The sequence below is a fragment of the Oncorhynchus masou genome, chromosome 30 (assembly GCF_036934945.1).
Source record: "Oncorhynchus masou masou isolate Uvic2021 chromosome 30, UVic_Omas_1.1, whole genome shotgun sequence".
Taxonomy (NCBI): domain Eukaryota; kingdom Metazoa; phylum Chordata; class Actinopteri; order Salmoniformes; family Salmonidae; genus Oncorhynchus; species Oncorhynchus masou.
In genome coordinates, this window is record NC_088241.1 from 11,161,503 (window position 1) to 11,181,563 (window position 20,061).

General features: G+C 44.2%; 1 protein-coding gene across 2 annotated transcripts in view; it reads right to left on the reverse strand.

Annotated features, from left to right (window-relative positions):
• Nucleotides 1–20,061, reverse strand: part of LOC135522058 (glutamate receptor ionotropic, kainate 2-like) — a 276,893-nt gene that overhangs the window by 22,196 nt on the left and 234,636 nt on the right. For both annotated transcript variants that reach the window (XM_064947973.1, XM_064947974.1), the window contains exon 15: nucleotides 12,745–12,970. In XM_064947973.1, coding sequence (XP_064804045.1) covers nucleotides 12,745–12,970 — 226 coding nt within the window. The remainder of the gene's footprint in view (nucleotides 1–12,744; nucleotides 12,971–20,061) is intronic.

The following is a 20,061-nucleotide window of genomic DNA, read 5'->3' on the forward strand; positions in this document are numbered from 1 at the left end:
CCAGCTTGGTGTTGAGGAGAGGGGAAAACAACTCTTCAGAACTATAGCCAGCTTGGTGTTGAGGAGAGGGGAAAACAACTCTTCAGAACTATAGCCAGCTTGGTGTTGAGGAGAGGGGAAAACAACTCTTCAGAACTATAGCCAGCTTGGTGTTGAGGAGAGGGGAAAACAACTCTTCAGTACTACATCCAGCTTGGTGTTAAGGAGAGGGGAAAACAACTCTTCAGAACTATAGATGGTTGTCTTGAGGAGAGGGGAAAACAACTCTTCAGAACTATATCCAGCTTGGTGTTGAGGAGAGGGGAAAACAACTCTTCAGAACTATAGATGGTTGTGTTGAGGAGAGGGGAAAACAACTCTTCAGAACAATAGCCAGCTTGGTGTTGAGGAGAGGGGAAAACAACTCTTCAGAACTATAGCCAGCTTGGTGTTAAGGAGAGGGGAAAACAACTCTTCAGAACTATATCCAGCTTGGTGTTGAGGAGAGGGGAAAACAACTCTTCAGAACTATAGATGGTTGTGTTGAGGAGAGGGGGAAACAACTCTTCAGAACTATAGATGGTTGTGTTGAGGAGAGGGGAAAAAAACTCTTCAGAACAATAGCCAGCTTGGTGTTGAGGAGAGGGGAAAACAACTCTTCAGAACTATAGCCAGCTTGGTGTTAAGGAGAGGGGAAAACAACTCTTCAGAACTATAGATGGTTGTGTTGAGGAGAGGGGAAAACAACTTTTCAGAACTACATCCAGCTTGGTGTTGAGGAGAGGGGAAAACAACTCTTCAGAACTATAGCCAGCTTGGTGTTGAGGAGAGGGGAAAACAACTCTTCAGAACTACATCCAGCTTGGTGTTAAGGAGAGGGGAAAACAACTCTTCAGAACTATAGATGGTTGTGTTGAGGAGAGGGGAAAACAACTCTTCAGAACTATATCCAGCTTGGTGTTGAGGAGAGGGGAAAACAACTCTTCAGAACTATAGATGGTTGTGTTGAGGAGAGGGGAAAACAACTCTTCAGAACAATAGCCAGCTTGGTGTTGAGGAGAGGGGAAAACAACTCTTCAGAACTATATCCAGCTTGGTGTTGAGGAGAGGGGAAAACAACTCTTCAGAACTATAGATGGTTTTGTTGAGGAGAGGGGAAAACAACTCTTCAGAACTATAGCCAACTTGTGTTGAGGAGAGGGGAAAACAACTCTTCAGAACTATATCCAGCTTGGTGTTGAGGAGAGGGGAAAACAACTCTTCAGAACTATAGATGGATTTGTTGAGGAGAGGGGGAAACAACTCTTCAGAACTATAGATGGTTGTGTTGAGGAGAGGGGAAAAAAACTCTTCAGAACAATAGCCAGCTTGGTGTTGAGGAGAGGGGAAAACAACTCTTCAGAACTATATCCAGCTTGGTGTTGAGGAGAGGGGAAAACAACTCTTCAGAACTATAGATGGTTGTGTTGAGGAGAGGGGAAAACAACTTTTCAGAACTACATCCAGCTTGGTGTTGAGGAGAGGGGAAAACAACTCTTCAGAACTATAGCCAGCTTGGTGTTGAGGAGAGGGGAAAACAACTCTTCAGAACTACATCCAGCTTGGTGTTAAGGAGAGGGGAAAACAACTCTTCAGAACTATAGATGGTTGTGTTGAGGAGAGGGGAAAACAACTCTTCAGAACTATATCCAGCTTGGTGTTGAGGAGAGGGGAAAACAACTCTTCAGAACTATAGATGGTTGTGTTGAGGAGAGGGGAAAACAACTCTTCAGAACAATAGCCAGCTTGGTGTTGAGGAGAGGGGAAAACAACTCTTCAGAACTATATCCAGCTTGGTGTTGAGGAGAGGGGAAAACAACTCTTCAGAACTATAGATGGTTTTGTTGAGGAGAGGGGAAAACAACTCTTCAGAACTATAGCCAACTTGTGTTGAGGAGAGGGGAAAACAACTCTTCAGAACTATATCCAGCTTGGTGTTGAGGAGAGGGGAAAACAACTCTTCAGAACTATAGATGGATTTGTTGAGGAGAGGGGAAAACAACTCTTCAGAACTATAGCCAACTTGTGTTGAGGAGAGGGGAAAACAACTCTTCAGAACTATAGCCAGCTTGGTGTTGAGGAGAGGGGAAAACAACTCTTCAGAACTACAGCCAGTTTGGTGTTGAGGAGAGGGGAAAACAACTCTTCAGAACTATAGCCAGCTTGGTGTTGAGGAGAGGGGAAAACAACTCTTCAGAACTATAGCCAGCTTGGTGTTGAGGAGAGGGGAAAACAACTCTTCAGAACTACAGCCAGCTTGTGTTAAGGAGAGGGGAAAACAACTCTTCAGAACTATAGCCAACTTGTGTTGAGGAGAGGGGAAAACAACTCTTCAGAACAATAGCCAGCTTGGTGTTGAGGAGAGGGGAAAACAACTCTTCAGAACTATAGCCAGCTTGGTGTTAAGGAGAGGGGAAAACAACTCTTCAGAACTATATCCAGCTTGGTGTTGAGGAGAGGGGAAAACAACTCTTCAGAACTATAGATGGTTGTGTTGAGGAGAGGGGAAAACAACTCTTCAGAACTATATCCAGCTTGGTGTTAAGGAGAGGGGAAAACAACTCTTCAGAACTATATCCAGCTTGGTGTTGAGGAGAGGGGAAAACAACTCTTCAGAACTATAGATGGTTGTGTTGAGGAGAGGGGGAAACAACTCTTCAGAACTATAGATGGTTGTGTTGAGGAGAGGGGAAAACAACTCTTCAGAACAATAGCCAGCTTGGTGTTGAGGAGAGGGGAAAACAACTCTTCAGAACTATAGCCAGCTTGGTGTTAAGGAGAGGGGAAAACAACTCTTCAGAACTATATCCAGCTTGGTGTTGAGGAGAGGGGAAAACAACTCTTCAGAACTATAGATGGTTGTGTTGAGGAGAGGGGAAAACAACTTTTCAGAACTACATCCAGCTTGGTGTTGAGGAGAGGGGAAAACAACTCTTCAGAACTATAGCCAGCTTGGTGTTGAGGAGAGGGGAAAACAACTCTTCAGAACTACATCCAGCTTGGTGTTAAGGAGAGGGGAAAACAACTCTTCAGAACTATAGATGGTTGTGTTGAGGAGAGGGGAAAACAACTCTTCAGAACTATATCCAGCTTGGTGTTGAGGAGAGGGGAAAACAACTCTTCAGAACTATAGATGGTTTTGTTGAGGAGAGGGGAAAACAACTCTTCAGAACAATAGCCAGCTTGGTGTTGAGGAGAGGGGAAAACAACTCTTCAGAACTATATCCAGCTTGGTGTTGAGGAGAGGGGAAAACAACTCTTCAGAACTATAGATGGTTGTGTTGAGGAGAGGGGAAAACAACTCTTCAGAACTATATCCAGCTTGGTGTTGAGGAGAGGGGAAAACAACTCTTCAGAACTATAGATGGTTGTGTTGAGGAGAGGGGAAAACAACTCTTCAGAACAATAGCCAGCTTGGTGTTGAGGAGAGGGGAAAACAACTCTTCAGAACTATATCCAGCTTGGTGTTGAGGAGAGGGGAAAACAACTCTTCAGAACTATAGATGGTTGTGTTGAGGAGAGGGGAAAACAACTCTTCAGAACTATATATGGTTGTGTTGAGGAGAGGGGAAAACAACTCTTCAGAACTATAGCCAGGTTGGTGTTAAGGAGAGGGGGAAACAACTCTTCAGAACTATAGATGGTTGTGTTGAGGAGAGGGGAAAACAACTCTTCAGAACTATAGATGGTTGTGTTGAGGAGAGGGGAAAACAACTCTTCAGAACTATAGATGGTTGTGTTGAGGAGAGGGGAAAACAACTCTTCAGAACTATATCCAGCTTGGTGTTGAGGAGAGGGGAAAACAACTCTTCAGAACTATAGATGGTTGTGTTGAGGAGAGGGGAAAACACCTCTTCAGAACTATATCCAGCTTGTGTTAAGGAGAGGGGAAAACAACTCTTCAGAACTATATCCAGCTTGGTGTTGAGGAGAGGGGAAAACACCTCTTCAGAACTATAGCCAGCTTGTGTTGAGGAGAGGGGAAAACAACTCTTCAGAACTATAGATGGTTGTGTTAAGGAGAGGGGAAAACAACTCTTCAGAACTATAGATGGTTGTGTTAAGGAGAGGGGAAAACAACTCTTCAGAACTATAGATGGTTGTGTTAAGGAGAGGGGAAAACAACTCTTCAGAACTATAGCCAGCTTGGTGTTGAGGAGAGGGGAAAACACCTCTTCAGAACTATAGCCAGCTTGTGTTGAGGAGAGGGGAAAACACCTCTTCAGAACTATAGCCAGCTTGTGTTGAGGAGAGGGGAAAACACCTCTTCAGAACTATAGCCAGCTTGGTGTTGAGGAGAGGGGAAAACACCTCTTCAGAACTATAGCCAGCTTGTGTTGAGGAGAGGGGAAAACAACTCTTCAGAACTACAGCCAGCTTGGTGTTGAGGAGAGGGGAAAACACCTCTTCAGAACTACAGCCAGCTTGGTGTTGAGGAGAGGGGAAAACAACTCTTCAGAACTACAGCCAGCTTGGTGTTGAGGAGAGGGGAAAACACCTCTTCAGAACTACAGCCAGCTTGGTGTTGAGGAGAGGGGAAAACAACTCTTCAGAACTACAGCCAGCTTGGTGTTGAGGAGAGGGGAAAACACCTCCTCAGAACCCTGGGGCGGCAGTGTAGCCTAGTGGTTAGAGCGTTGGACTAGTAACCGGAAGGTTGCGAGTTCAAACCCCCGAGCTGACAAGGTACAAATCTGTCGTTCTGCCCCTGAACAGGCAGTTAACCCACTGTTCCCAGGCCGTCATTGAAAATAAGAATTTGTTCTTAACTGACTTGCCTAGTTAAATAAAGGTTAAAAAAACTATAGCCAGCATGGTGTTAAGGAGAGGGGAAAACAACTCTTCAGAACTATAGATGGTTGTGTTGAGTAGAGGGGAAAACAACTCTTCAGGACTATAGCCAGGTTGGTGTTGAGGAGAGGGGAAACAACTCTTCAGAACTATAGCCAGCTTGTGTTGAGGAGAGGGGAAAACAACTCTTCAGAACTATAGATGGCTTGTGGGGAGGAGAGGGGAGAACAACACATGGAGATTGCCTGATGAATATTAAGTATCAAGGCTGTTTGTTGAGAAGCAGCCATGCAGGGAACAATACAATGCTACTTGTTAGTATGTATGAGGACCAATACTACAGCAGCAGGAGCTGGGCAGACAAAAAGGCACGCAGTGATTGACAATCTCCATAGTAACACTTCCTCACGCTGCTGTTGCTATGCCTGAAGAGCAGAGAACAGTGGTGCTTCGATCACCATGTCACCTCTGAATACTTTTAGATGTGTTATGTCCTTCATCGTCAGCTCAAGGCTTTGTGTGTGTGTATCTCTCTCTTTTTTATCAGATCAACAACAGACAGGCAGAGCCCAGCGTACATGTTTCAAAACATCTATCCCCATGGTGACAACTAATGTGAAACACGCAGCACTAACTCGTATAATTAATTTCCATCTAAATGTATTTATCTTCAGGGGTCACATTCATACAACAGCTACTGTTGCTAACCCGGTTTGTGTCAGATCACTCACTACTGTTGCTAACCTGGTTTGTGTCAGATCACTCACTACTGTAGCTAGCCCTGTGTGTGTCAGATCACTCACTACTGTAGCTTGCCCTGTGTGTGTAAGATCACTCACTACTGTAGCTGGCCCTGTGTGTGTCAGATCACTCACTACTGTAGCTAGCCCTGTGTGTGTAAGATCACTCACTACTGTAGCTGGCCCTGTGTGTGTCAGATCACTCACTACTGTAGCTAGCCCTGTGGGTGTCAGATCACTCACTACTGTAGCTAGCCCTGTGGGTGTCAGATCACTCACTACTGTAGCTGGCTCTGTGTGTGTCAGATCACTCACTACTGTTGCTATCCCTGTGTGTGTCAGATCACTCACTAATGTAGCTAGCCATGTTTGTGTCAGATCACTCACTACTGTAGCTATCTCTGTTTGTGTCAGATCACTAACTGCTGAAGCTAGCCCTGTGGGTGTCAGATCACCCACTACTCTTGCTATCCCTGTGTGTGTCAGATCACTCACTAATGTAGCTAGCCATGTTTGTGTCAGATTACTCACTACTGTAGCTAGTTCTGTTTGTTTCAGATCACTAACTGATGTAGCTAGCCCTGTGGGTGTCAGATCACTCACTACTGTTGCTATCCCTGTGTGTGACAGATCACTCACTACTGTAGCTAGCCCTGTTTGTGTCAGATTACTCACTACTGTAGCTAGCCTTGTGTGTGTCAGATCACTTACTACAGTAGCTAGCCCTGTGTGTGTCAGATCACTCACTAATGTAGCTAGCCATGTTTGTGTCAGATCACTATCTGTTGTAGCTAGCCCTATGGGTGTCAGATCACTCACTACTGTAGCTAGCCCTGTGTGTGTCAGATCACTCACTACTGTAGCTAGCCCTGTGGGTGTCAGATCACTCACTACTGTAGCTGGCTCTGTGTGTGTCAGATCACTCACTACTGTTGCTATCCCTGTGTGTGTCAGATCACTCACTAATGTAGCTAGCCATGTTTGTGTCAGATCACTCACTACTGTAGCTATCTCTGTTTGTGTCAGATCACTAACTGCTGAAGCTAGCCCTGTGGGTGTCAGATCACCCACTACTCTTGCTATCCCTGTGTGTGTCAGATCACTCACTAATGTAGCTAGCCGTGTTTGTGTCAGATTACTCACTACTGTAGCTAGTTCTGTTTGTTTCAGATCACTAACTGATGTAGCTAGCCCTGTGGGTGTCAGATCACTCACTACTGTTGCTATCCCTGTGTGTGACAGATCACTCACTACTGTAGCTAGCCCTGTTTGTGTCAGATTACTCACTACTGTAGCTAGCCTTGTGTGTGTCAGATCACTTACTACAGTAGCTAGCCCTGTGTGTGTCAGATCACTCACTAATGTAGCTAGCCATGTTTGTGTCAGATCACTATCTGTTGTAGCTAGCCCTATGGGTGTCAGATCACTCACTACTGTAGCTAGCCCTGTGTGTGTCAGATCACTCACTACTGTAGCTAGCCCTGTGTGTGTCAGATCACTCACTACTGTAGCTAGCCCTGTGTGTGTCAGATCACTCACTACTGTAGCTAGCCCTGTGTGTGTCAGATCACTCACTACTGTAGCTAGCCCTGTGTGTGTCAGATCACTCACTACTGTAGCTTGCCCTGTGTGTGTCAGATTACTCACTACTGTAGCTAGCTCTGTTTGTGTCAGATCACTCACTACTGTAGCTGGCTCTGTGTGTGTCAGATCACTCGCTACCTGCAGCCCTGTGTGTGTCAGATCACTCACTACTGTAGCTAGTCCTGTGTGTGTCAGATCACTCACTACTGTAGCTAGCCCTGTGTGTGTCAGATCACTCACTACTGTAGCTAGCCCTGTGTGTGTCAGATCACTCGCTACCTGCAGCCCTGGGACTGAGGAAACTAAGGAAAAGGAACCCTGAAATACCAGCCAGAGCCGCCAGGTCTATGGTAGCAAAACAAAATGAGAAACCCCAGAGAACCCATAATGGGGAGAAATTAATATGAGGATTTTCTGATCCAGCAAAGCTCCAGCATGATATCACATTGTACAGGCTCAATTTATGGCTGGTTTAATGATTCAATTCTGTTAATTGAACAGCACTGCTGCAGAGGCCAAACATAAATATTCTGCAGGGCAGTGGCATTTCAGTAGAATCTAGAATGTCATTGTCTGCACTTAATAATCCTCCATAACAACTAAATTGACAGTGAAATCATGTGGTTGTGGTCCAACTGTCTTTAGATAATGATTTCTGCATACCCTCTCACAATGTGAAGGATGATGACAAGGGTACGCTACCCGAACAACAACATGTATGTCATTTGATGAATTCCCTGCTTGATTTGAAGTGTGGCTTACTCCAATGTGTGCAAAGGTATTGCATCTTTTCTTGAAAAAAATGTGATCAAATAGTTCAAGTTAACTAACATGGACATGTGTTGGCAGTAGCCTGAGATCGCTATAGAGTCCACAGAATCTTTGTATTGTGGTTAATATATAGGGTGTATTCTCTTGTTTCTTCCAATGACGTGACAGGTGAAGAAGCGGTTAGAAAATGGAAATGAAGTACTCTCTTTCTGTTGAGTCTTACTGGGTGAGAGATGGAGGAGAAAGTTCAGCACCGCTGTGTTTCTCAGCGATAAACAGAATATGTAAATGTGAGGAGCTGAAAACAGGCCCTCTCAACATGGCGTAGCCATTCATGTCGAGTCTTAATTCTCCAACAGAAGAAACATAGGAGAGGGAACTGACAGACCATCGTGAATCCAGAATAAGGCACATAGCTGTAATCTGTCAGATCAAAGCGAGTAATAGCACACCAATCTCTAATGCATTGTGTCTCCACAAAGCAGCATGGAAAATGTTCCTGGCACGCTCAAGTACATGTTGTATTTTTATCCCTGTTCTAAGACTTTGTTTCCCTTCTTTGTAATACAGCTCCAGATTTGTTTTGCATGTTAAGTCGATCAGGGGGAAATATAAAAGAGAGGAAATGGATGTGTGTAAATATTTAAAATTATTACTTTCAGGGCCTACAATTACCTCTAAATGCTTGGAGAATACTGTTATTATCAAAACACTTCCGCAAACATATTCCACCCTGTGCTTGATTGTGCTCTCATATACTTTCTGGTAAACTGTAGTTCACAGACTCTTCTAGACTGACTTCATTCCGCCCCAGCTAGGTCTGTCATATTTTCTCCATTTGTCCTCATACCCCATATCCATCTCCTCTCTCTTTTTGCTGTACAGGACTAGGACAGGAGGGTCACTGCTCAAACAGCAGGCGGGTCCCGCCCTCGGAGATGTCCCATTCCCCAGCATTTCATTCAGGTCTTACAGAGATGTTCTCTGTCGTTTATGATCCGGAGCTAAACGACCCACCATCGCGATAAATTCCCCGCACTGCACGGCACCAAACGCCAGCCTGATGACATGCAAAATATACACTTCCGTAATACTGTAAGAGATTAAGAAGGCCTAATGAAACAAATTGAAAATTGATAGCAAAGAGAAAGAGGAAGGGAAAGAGAGACAGAGAGAGAGAGAGGCGGCAAAGACAACGATAGGCAGGGGGAGAGAGACAGAGAGAGAGAGAGGCGGCAAAGACAGCGATAGGCAGGGGGAGAGAGACAGAGAGAGAGAGAGGCGGCAAAGACAGTGATAGGCAGGGGGAGAGAGACAGGGAGAGAGAGAGACAGAGGGGGAGAGAGACAGAGAGAGAGAGAGGCGGCAAAGACAACGATAGGCAGGGGGAGAGAGACAGAGAGAGAGAGGCGGCAAAGACAGCGATAGGCAGGGGGAGAGAGACAGAGAGAGAGAGAGAGGCGGCAAAGACAACGATAGGCAGGGGGAGAGAGACAGAGAGAGAGAGAGGCGGCAAAGACAACGATAGGCAGGGGGAGAGAGACAGAGAGAGAGAGAGGCGGCAAAGACAGCGATAGGCAGGGGGAGAGAGACAGAGAGAGAGAGAGGCGGCAAAGACAGCGATAGGCAGGGGGAGAGAGACAGAGAGAGAGAGAGAAAGACAGCGATAGGCAGGGGGAGAGAGAGAGAGAGAGAGGCGGCAAAGACAACGATAGGCAGGGGGAGAGAGACAGAGAGAGAGAGAGGCGGCAAAGACACCGATAGGCAGGGGGAGAGAGACAGAGAGAGAGAGAGGCGGCAAAGACAGTGATAGACAGAGGGAGAGAGACAGAGAGAGGGAGAGAGCAAAGACAGCGATAGGCAGGGGGAGAGAGACAGAGAGAGAGAGAAAGACAACGATAGGCGGCAAAGACAGCGATAGGCAGGGGGAGATAGGCAGGACAGAGAGAGAGAGGCGGCAAAGACAGATAGGCAGAGAGAGACAGAGAGAGAGAGAGAGGCGGCAAAGACAACGATAGGCAGGGGGAGAGACAGAGAGAGAGAGAGAGCAAAGACAGAGAGACGATAGGCAGGGGGAAAGACACAGAGAGAGACAGAGAGAGAGCGGCAAAGACAGCGATAGGCAGGGGAGAGAGACAGAGAGAGAGAGAGAGGCGGCAAAGACAACGATAGGCAGGGGGAGAGAGACAGAGAGAGAGAGAGGCGGCAAAGACAGCGATAGGCAGGGGGAGAGAGACAGAGAGAGAGAGATAGATGAGGGAAGGAAGGAGGACAGAGACAAAGCCTCCTGAGATATGGATGTATGAAGCAGAGGAAATAACAGTTTACTCACAAGCGGCCGAGTGGCACAAGTCGCATAAACAAACCTGTGACAGATGTTTGATACGCTACTGTGCATGACTCTACTTAATGACCTTTCCAAGGAGGACGTCCATACACACACATTAAAGGCTGAGCGGGGAGATCTATCCCCATAGGTACAATAGGACTTACGGTCAATACGGGGCTTCACTCTCTAATGTGGACACACAGCTACACAGCTCCCGTGTCCCTCCCCCTTCCACTCCACCTTATGTAGGCCAACAACAATCACCTTTAGATACAACTTCACAATGGTCCTACTTTCATCTGTTCTCATCGAAAATCATCAGCTTCCAGATGTATATACTTCGCTCTGGTCTACTCTCCTCTTCGATGGGCTAAATGTTATACTCTGAAGTCACCGCCGTTGCCAATGCAGTAAATATCCCATTAGAGTTAGAGAGGGATAACATCTGGACGTCCGTGCTAACTAACACTAACTGTCCATTACAGTGCAGACTTGGGGAGCGGCTGCCAGAGGGACTCAGAACCAAATACACCCAGGTACTAATGCAGGCAGACAACTCCTCTCTGTTGAAGTCAATGAGATATATGCTAAATGGCCAGGCTGTATGGGAATACAGGACACATATGGTAACGGGTACTAAAAGGGTAGGATTAGCAATTTAAATGCCTTGTTCTCTGCTCCGTGTGAATGGGCCACAAGGGAGTGATGATTCTAAACATCCTTTTTCAGCATGGACCGACAATGTGTGTGATGCACAACCTAACCCTTTGCCTGACAAACACATACACACACACACATACGGAGAAACGTATTTGGAGACCAGCACACACTTAATACAAATGCACACACATGAACGCCATGTGTGCACATGCACAGACATACACTCACTCTCGTATACGCACACGCACACACACAACGACAAACCCATTCCTGCATTGTTCCTCGCAAATGAATCACAATCCATAGAGCATATTCCATTCCAGCTGTCGCCAACACCCTGGTCACACATATTGTTATAGGACAAATCACACAGGAAACACAATCACACAGAGAAAACACACCCTCTGTGCTGCTCTCTCATATAGTCACTTACTGGGTTTATTATAGATGTGCTTTCTGACCGAGAAATACGTCAAACATACACAAATGGAGCAAATAGCCACTGATGTTATAAAGGGCAGAATTATCCATCCTCTTAGGGAAACGGGACACACCGTGTTGTATTCTCTAAAGGCAAGTGTCCTGCTGCATACTAAACAATGTGTTAGACAACAAGCTACATAACAGGGAGACTGTTACACCAAAACCTTTTAGAGTTCATTTACATAGCGTATAAAAGCCACAATTCCCAAACATAGAAAGAAAGACAATCTCCACTTCCCAGTCTCCCTAAATAAATACAGAAACCCCCAGCATCCTTTGCATGCAGGTCATTGTGTTAAGTTGTCTTGTAGGGACGCCCCAGAGCAATCTTCCCTTTATAACCCAGGTACTTACAAGGAGTTTTTCCTTTTCATTTGTGGCAGCCATTGCCGGGGGCTGCATGTGTAACAGGATTAAGACAATCTGCTGCTGAGCTCCATAATCAAATCCTGCACCTCCGCACACAACGTGTAAATTAGCATGCCACCACCCAACACCCATTAATTTATTTATTTATGTCAGATATTTCATCAGCTGCTTTCATCAGCTGCTTGGCCCCTAAGGGTCCATGGGTGCTTACACACTCTCTCTCTCACACACACACACACACACACACACACACACACACACACACACACACACACACACACACACACACACACACACACACACACACACACACACACACACACACACACACACACACACACACACACGGAGCCATGGCTTACATGACGAAAGATGATGTTCAGAAGGACTGGCAGAAGCTTACTTAGCGAGCCCCATTAGTGCAAGGGAGTCATTCTGTTTGAAAAGCCAGAGAGAGCAAATCTGATATTTGATATTGATTATTGTACTACAGTGTTGAGGGAGCTAGCACACAAGCATTTCACTGCACATTTTATACCTGCTGTAAACTGTGAACGTGACCAATACAATTAGATTTGATCCATACAGCGGTTTCCTATTATAGATTAGTGTGCTCAATTATTGAATAACATGAAAGCATTATATATGTAGTATGTTTGCTGTGTTATGAAATGATAAACATGCTATCGCGTAGTGGGCTGTGTTATTAAATGATAAACATGCTATAGTGTAGCAGGCTGTGTTATGAAATGATAAACATGCTATAGTGTAGTGGGCTGTGTTATTAAACAGCATAATAAACCTTATCTTAATGCAGGGTGCTATGATACTGAATGTTATTGCATGGGTCATGTCTCAGGGTTATGGAGAATGTACTGTGGGTGGGAGTATGGCTCAGTCTTTTGTCCTAACTGTCGAAATAGGCGAGAGTAGTTGCAGAAATTGTGCTGGAGAACTTGGTATATGTGTGTGTTGTACTATGTTGAGAGGAGGACGTACCCATGGGGGTTCCCACACCGTAGGCTTTGGAGTCGATGAGACCCCCTATCTGCGTAAGGTTGCAGTTGCGCTGGGTGACAAACTCGATGGTGGTGGACTCCATGAGGAAGGCGTAGTCCGAGGTGAGAACTCGGTGGATCCCTTCGTCAATATCCTTCACCATCACAGAGTGCCTCCGACTGCTCATAAACTCCCACATCTTGTCGTATGTGGAGATCTTGGTTTTCTACACAGCAAGGAACAAACAGAGAGAATGATGACTGTTAGGATACGATTCAATAATGTCATAAAAGGAGTTGGAGGAGAGTCAGTCTTGATAGTTATATTCCTGGTGTGATTAATGTGTAAAACAGACATTTATACAGTAGTACCGATGCACACACATACTCTAAATCAATCAAAACAGAATGTTAGTTGAGTTTTTTTTCAAAAGCTAGATATATCATGGTGAATTCATAAATATTGGTCAGGATCATCTCCTATCAAAAGCTGTGCCTGTGAGGTTGAACAAATTGGAATGAGCTCAGAAGGAAAGTACATTTAATCAGTGCAGATATAAAAAAATATTCTCATCAGTGTGTGATGCAGAAAAAGAGACCTTGCTCTAAAATATAGACTCTCCAATGACACCGTGGTTGGCAGAGAGACAAACACACAGACAAGCAGAGAGAGGTTAAATAGAACACTCATTTAAACACCAGGCATGTTTTCATTCCTAAGCCTGGAACACAATTTACATGCAATTACTTTTTAAATGTCATTATGAAAACATGTCATTCATTGTTGAGAGACTTTCTGGTGCTGCTTTTCTCCCTCATTTAATAATTATCTCATACTGAGCAGACAGAGAGAGAGAGAGAGAGAGAGAGTGAGAGAGTGTTGATGGTATCCTCAATGAAATGATCAAATATACAGACAACAAATTCCAATTGGCTATACTAAAACTCTTTAACATCATCCTTAGCTCTGGCATCTTCCCCAATATTTGGAACCAAGGACTGATCACCCCAATCCACAAAAATGGAGACAAATTTGACCCCAATAACTACCGTGGAATATGCGTCAACAGTAACCTTGGGAAAATCCTCTGCATTATCATTAACAGCAGACTCGTACACTTCCTCAATGAAAACAATGTACTGAGCAAATGTCAAATTGGCTTTTTACCAAATTACCGTACAACAGACCATGTATTCACACTGCACACCCTAATTGACAACCAAACAAACCAAAACAAAGGCAAAGTCTTCTCATGCTTTGTTGATTTCAAAAAAGTCTTCGACTCAATTTGGCATGAGGGTCTGCTATACAAACTGATGGAAAGTGGTGTTTGGGGTAAAACATAAGACATCATAAAATCCATGTACACAAACAACAAGTGTGCGGTTAAAATTGGCAAAAAACACACTAATTTCTTCACATAGGGTCATGGGGTTAGACCGGGATGCAGCTTAAGCCCCACCCTCTTCAACATATATATCAACGAACTGGCGCGGACACTAGAAAAGTCTGCAGCACCCGGCCTCACCCTACTAGAATCTGAAGTCAAATGTCTGCTGTTTGCTGATGATCTGGTGCTTCTGTCACCAACCAAGGAGGGCCTACAGCAGCACCTAGATCGTATGCACAGATTCTGTCAGACCTGGGCCCTGACAGTAAATCTCAGTAAGACCAAAATAATGGTGTTCCAAAAAAGGTCCAGTCACCAGGACCACAAATACAAATTCCATCTAGACACTGTTGCCCTAGAGCACACAAAAAACTATACATACCTTGGCCTAAACATCAGCACCACAGGTAACTTCCACAAAGCTGTGAACGATCTGAGAGACAAGGCAAGAAGGGCATTCTATGCCATCAAAAAGAACATAAATTTCAACATACCAATTAGGATTTGGCTAAAAATACTTGAATCAGTCATAGACCCCATTGCCCTTTATGGTTGTGAGGTCTGGGGTCCGCTCACCAACCAAGACTTCACAAAATGGGACAAACACCAAATTGAGACTCTGCACGCAGAATTCTGCAAAATTATCCTCCGTGTACAACGTAGAACACCAAATAATGCATGCAGAGCAGAATTAGGCCGATACCCACTAATTATCAAAATCCAGAAAAGAGCTGTTAAATTCTATAACCACCTAAAAGGAAGCGATTCCCAAACCTTCCACAACAAAGCCATCACCTACAGAGAGATGAATCTGGAGAAGAGTCCCCTAAGCAAGCTGGTCCTGGGGCTCTGTTCACAAACACACCCCACAGAGCCCCATGACAGCAGCACAATTAGACCCAACCAAATCATGAGAAAACAAAAAGATAATTACTTGACACATTGGAAAGAATTAACAAAAAAACAGAGCAAACTAGAATGCTATTTGGCCCTACACAGAGAGTACACAGCGGCAGAATACCTGACCACTGTGACTGACACAAAATTAAGGAAAGCTTTGACTATGTACAGACTTAGCGAGCATAGCCTTGCTATTGAGAAAGGCCGCCGTAGGCAGACATGGCTCTCAAGAGAAGACAGGCTATGTGCTCACTGCCCACAAAATTAGGTGGAAACTGAGCTGCACTTCCTAACCTCCTGCCCAATGTATGACCATATTAGAGAGACATATTTCCCTCAGATTACACAGATCCACAAAGAATTCGAAAACAAATCCAATTTTGAAAAACTTCCATATCTACCAATGTGAAATTCCACAGTGTGCCATCAGAGCAGCAAGACCTGTTGTGACCTGTTGCCACGAGAAAAGGGCAACCAGTGAAGAACACGCACCATTGTAAATACAACCCATATCTATGCTTATTCATTTTATCTTGTGTCCTTAACCATTTGTACATTGTAAAAACACTATATATATATATATATATATATATTTATAATATGACATGTGTAATGTCTTTATTGTTTTGAAACTTTTGTATGTGTGATGTCTACTGTTAATTTTTATTGTTTATTTCACTTTATATATTATCTACCTTACTTGCTTTGGCAATGTTAACACGTTACCCATGCCAATAAAGCCCCTTGAATTGAATTGAATTGAGAGAGAGAGAGAGAGAGAGAGAGAGAGAGAGAGAGAGAGAGAGAGAGAGAGAGAGAGAGAGAAAGAGAGACAAAGCAATAGAGTAAAACATGCTAATGACTGTAACCACCCTCACAAAATGGCAATCTAAAGAATATCTAATAATTACAGCTCTACAGCAATTATGAACTATACATCAAAAGTACATACTGAACACCTCAACAGAAAGTATTAATATGCACCTATTATGTGTAGTGATATAAGTCGTTAGTAGTAGTAGTAGTAGTAGTATTAGTAGTAGTACCAGTAGAATGATAATAGCAGGATTATCAATCAATTCCATTTCTGTAGTTAGTTAATATTGCGTATCAGTAGGAGCAGTAGTATTGTCAGCAGTAGTAGACTTTCTCCAGCTGTAAAGTCAGTGAAGACTCAGGGGTGTGTGTGATACTCTCCCATAGCCCAGAGATTTGAAGGCATTTTTGAAGGCATTTGAAACCTAATTAAGTCACATCGTCCAAGGTCCCGCCCGCCATTATTGTGTGTAATGACTTTTTGTGGCTGGTCGATATTTTAGATCAACTGGGTGATTTGCAAAGTGCCTATCAGAATCTTTTGGAGTCACCCTTGACAAATCAGGCGATTGAGCATGCAGGCTACAGACTGCTGATAAGGCAGGGGCACTGGCTCTGAATACATGGACGAGGAGGCAGATAACCACATAGTTAGCTAACACTAACTCACACAGCATAGTACAGAGGTGGGCTTCCCTCAGAACCACCGGCGACTACAAAAGACCTGCACTGATCACACAAAGCTAATGAGATATTTGGAAGAAGACTAACAGGTATCGAGATCATTGAAGTTTGACTGGGTCACAAATAGTTGTTAAATTGGAATTTATTAAATGAGAGAGCATTTGCCGAGCTTATACAGAATTTGAAATGTTGGTATATTTATATTTGTGAGAAAGTAACTTAAGTAGATATGAACGACAGTTCGAATTACAAGAGTTTTTATAGAACTAAATATTAGAGTTTTAAAAATGGTTTTGGACTCCCATCTTCTTTGCCTCTCCCCTCCTCAAACGGTCTATTTTTTAAATGAGGTTTTCATCTCTTCTTACTTGGCCTCTCTGTTTTCAGAATCACACATTCCTCTCGGTGGAGACGTGCGTTTCCATGTCTCGGCTGGGCGCCGGGGATGATTAGAGCACTGCTCTGCCTAATCCTTTGATCATGCTGAAGTGGCTGAAGATTAGCACCGCTACAATCTAACGTTACTCCGGGATCCAGATCTGTTCAAAAGCCTGTTATAATCATTCACTATGCTATGCACTCCCAAACAGAATCATCATCATTGTTCCCAGAAAAACATGTATTTTTCTCTCTCACACATAATACCTACTTCTCTACCGTGGAATTCGACCTCAAGTGCTGAATGAATGAATGGACCTCCACACCAGGTGGTGTCAGAGGAAGGCCCTATGGTACCTTTCTCTGTCCAAGACACCAGTCATAGACTGTTCTCTCTACTACCGCATGGCAAGCGGTGCCGGAACACCAAGTCTAGGACCAAAAGGCTTCTCAACAGCTTTTACACCCAAACCATGAGACTCCTGAACAGGTAATCAAATGGCTACCCGGACTATTTACATTGTCCCCACCCAACCCCTCTTTTACGCTGCTGCTACTGTGTCAGTTTATCATATATACATAGTCACTTTAACTATACATTCATGTACATACTACCTCAATTAGCCCGACTAACCGGTTCCCCAGCACATTGGCTACACGGACTATCTGCATTGTGTCCCACCACCCACCACCCACCACCCGCCAACCCCTCTTTTACGCTACTGCTACTCTCTGTTCATCATATATGTATAGCCACTTTAACCATAGCTACATGTACATACTACCTCAATCAGCCTGACTAACTGGTGCCTGTATGTAGCCTCGTTACTGTATATAGCCTCGTTACTGTATATAGCCTCGCTACTGTATATAGCCTCGTTACTGTATATAGCCTCGTTACTGTATATAGCCTCGCTACTGTATATAGCCTAGTTACTGTATATAGCCTCGTTACTGTATATAGCCTCGCTACTGTATATAGCCTCGTTACTGTATATAGCCTCGTTACTGTATATAGCCTCGCTACTGTATATAGCCTCGTTACTGTATATAGCCTCGTTACTGTATATAGCCTCGCTACTGTATATAGCCTCGTTACTGTATATAGCCTCACTACTGTATATAGCCTCGCTACTGTTATTTTTCACTGTCTTTTTACTGTTGTTTTTTATTTCTTTACTTATTTATTGTTCACCTAATACCTTTTTTTTTTTTACTTAAATTGCACTGTTAGTTAGAGCCTGTAAGTACGAATTTCACTGTAAGGTCTACACCTGTTGTATTTGGCGTACGTGAGAAATCAACTTTTATTTTATTTGAATGGCACACAGTCGCGTCTTAACCACCACTGAATGATCAGAGTTGAGAAGGAGAGAGCAGGCAGTAAAACCATGATCAATCATGATAATGCCGTGATGGGGATTGCCAATGAGGTATCTTACCATCGTTTGCGGACGACACTAGAGTGGTAGGCTTGATTACCAACAACAACGAGACGGCCTACAGGGAGGAGGTGAGGGCCCTCGGAGTGTGGTGTCAGGAAAATAGGAAATTAACCTCACACTCAATGTCAACAAAACAAAGGAGATGATTGTGGACTTCAGGAAACAGTAGAGGGAGCACCCCCTATCCACATCGACGGGACAGTAGTGGAGAGGGTAGTAAGTTTTAAGTTCCTCGGCGTACACATCACGGACAAACTGAAATGGTCCACCCACACAGACAGCGTCGTGAAGAAGGTGCAGCAGCGCCTCTTCAACCTCAGGAGGCTGAAGAAATTTGGAGTGTCACCAAAAGCACACACAAACTTCTACAGATGCACAATCGAGAGCATCCTGTCGGGCTGTATCACCGCCTGGTACGGCAACTGCTCTGCCCACAACCATAATGATCTCCAGAGGGTAGTGAGGTCTGCACAATGCATCACCGGGAGCAAACTACCTGGCCTCTAGGACACCTACACCACCCGATGTTACAGGAAGGCCATAAAGATCATCAAGGACAACAACCACTCGAGCCACTGCCTGTTCACCCCGCTATCATCCAGAAGGCGAGGTCAGTACAGGTGCATTAAAGCAGGGACCGAGAGACTGAAAAACAGCTTCTATCTCAAGGCCATCAGACTGTTAAACAGCCACCACTAACATTGAGTGGCTGCTGCCAACACACTGACTCAACTCCAGCCACTTTAATAATGGGAATTGATGGAAATTGATGTAAAATATAACACTAGCCACTTTAAACAATGCTATTTAATATAATGTTTACATACCCTACATTACTCATCTCATATGGATATGTATATACTGTACTCTATATCATCTACTGCATCTTTATGTAATACATGTATCACTAGCCACTTTAAACTATGCCACTTTGTTTACATACCCTACATTACTCATCTCATATGGATATGTATATACTGTACCCTATATAATCTACTGCATCTTTATGTAATACATGTATCACTAGCCACTTTAAACTATGCCACTTTGTTTACATACCCTACATTACTCATCTCATATGTATATACTGTACTCGATACCATCTACTGCATCTTGCCTATGCAGTTCTGTACCATCACTCATTCATATATCTTTATGAACATAGTTTTTATCCCTTTACACTTGTGTGTATAAGGTAGTAGTTTTGGAATTGTTAGTTAGATTACTCGTTGGTTATTACTGCATCGTCGGAACTAGAAGCACAAGCATTTCTCTACACTTGCATTAACATCCGCTAACCATGTGTATGTGACAAATACATTTGATTTGATTTGATTAGATTTGTGCTTGAGTGAATAATCATTGCTAAAGTGAGTTGAATATGGGTTTTGATTGAGATGTGTGATTTTGCAGTTCATATGCTGTTGGCTACACTGATCTGGTTCAGTCTGGGAGCAGCTCGTGACTGAGGGGCAGCTCGGGACTGAGGCAGCTCGGGACTGAGGGGCAGCTCGGGACTGAGGGACAGCTCGGGACTGAGGGGCAGCTTGGGACTGAGGGGCAGCCCAGTACTGAGAGGAAGCCCAGTACTGAGAAGAAGCCCAGTACTGAGATGAAGCCCAGCCAGGCAGTTGAATCCGGCAGATCCTGGCTGACTGGCGGATCTGGAAGAGTCTGGTTGACTAGCAGATCTGGAAGTGTCTG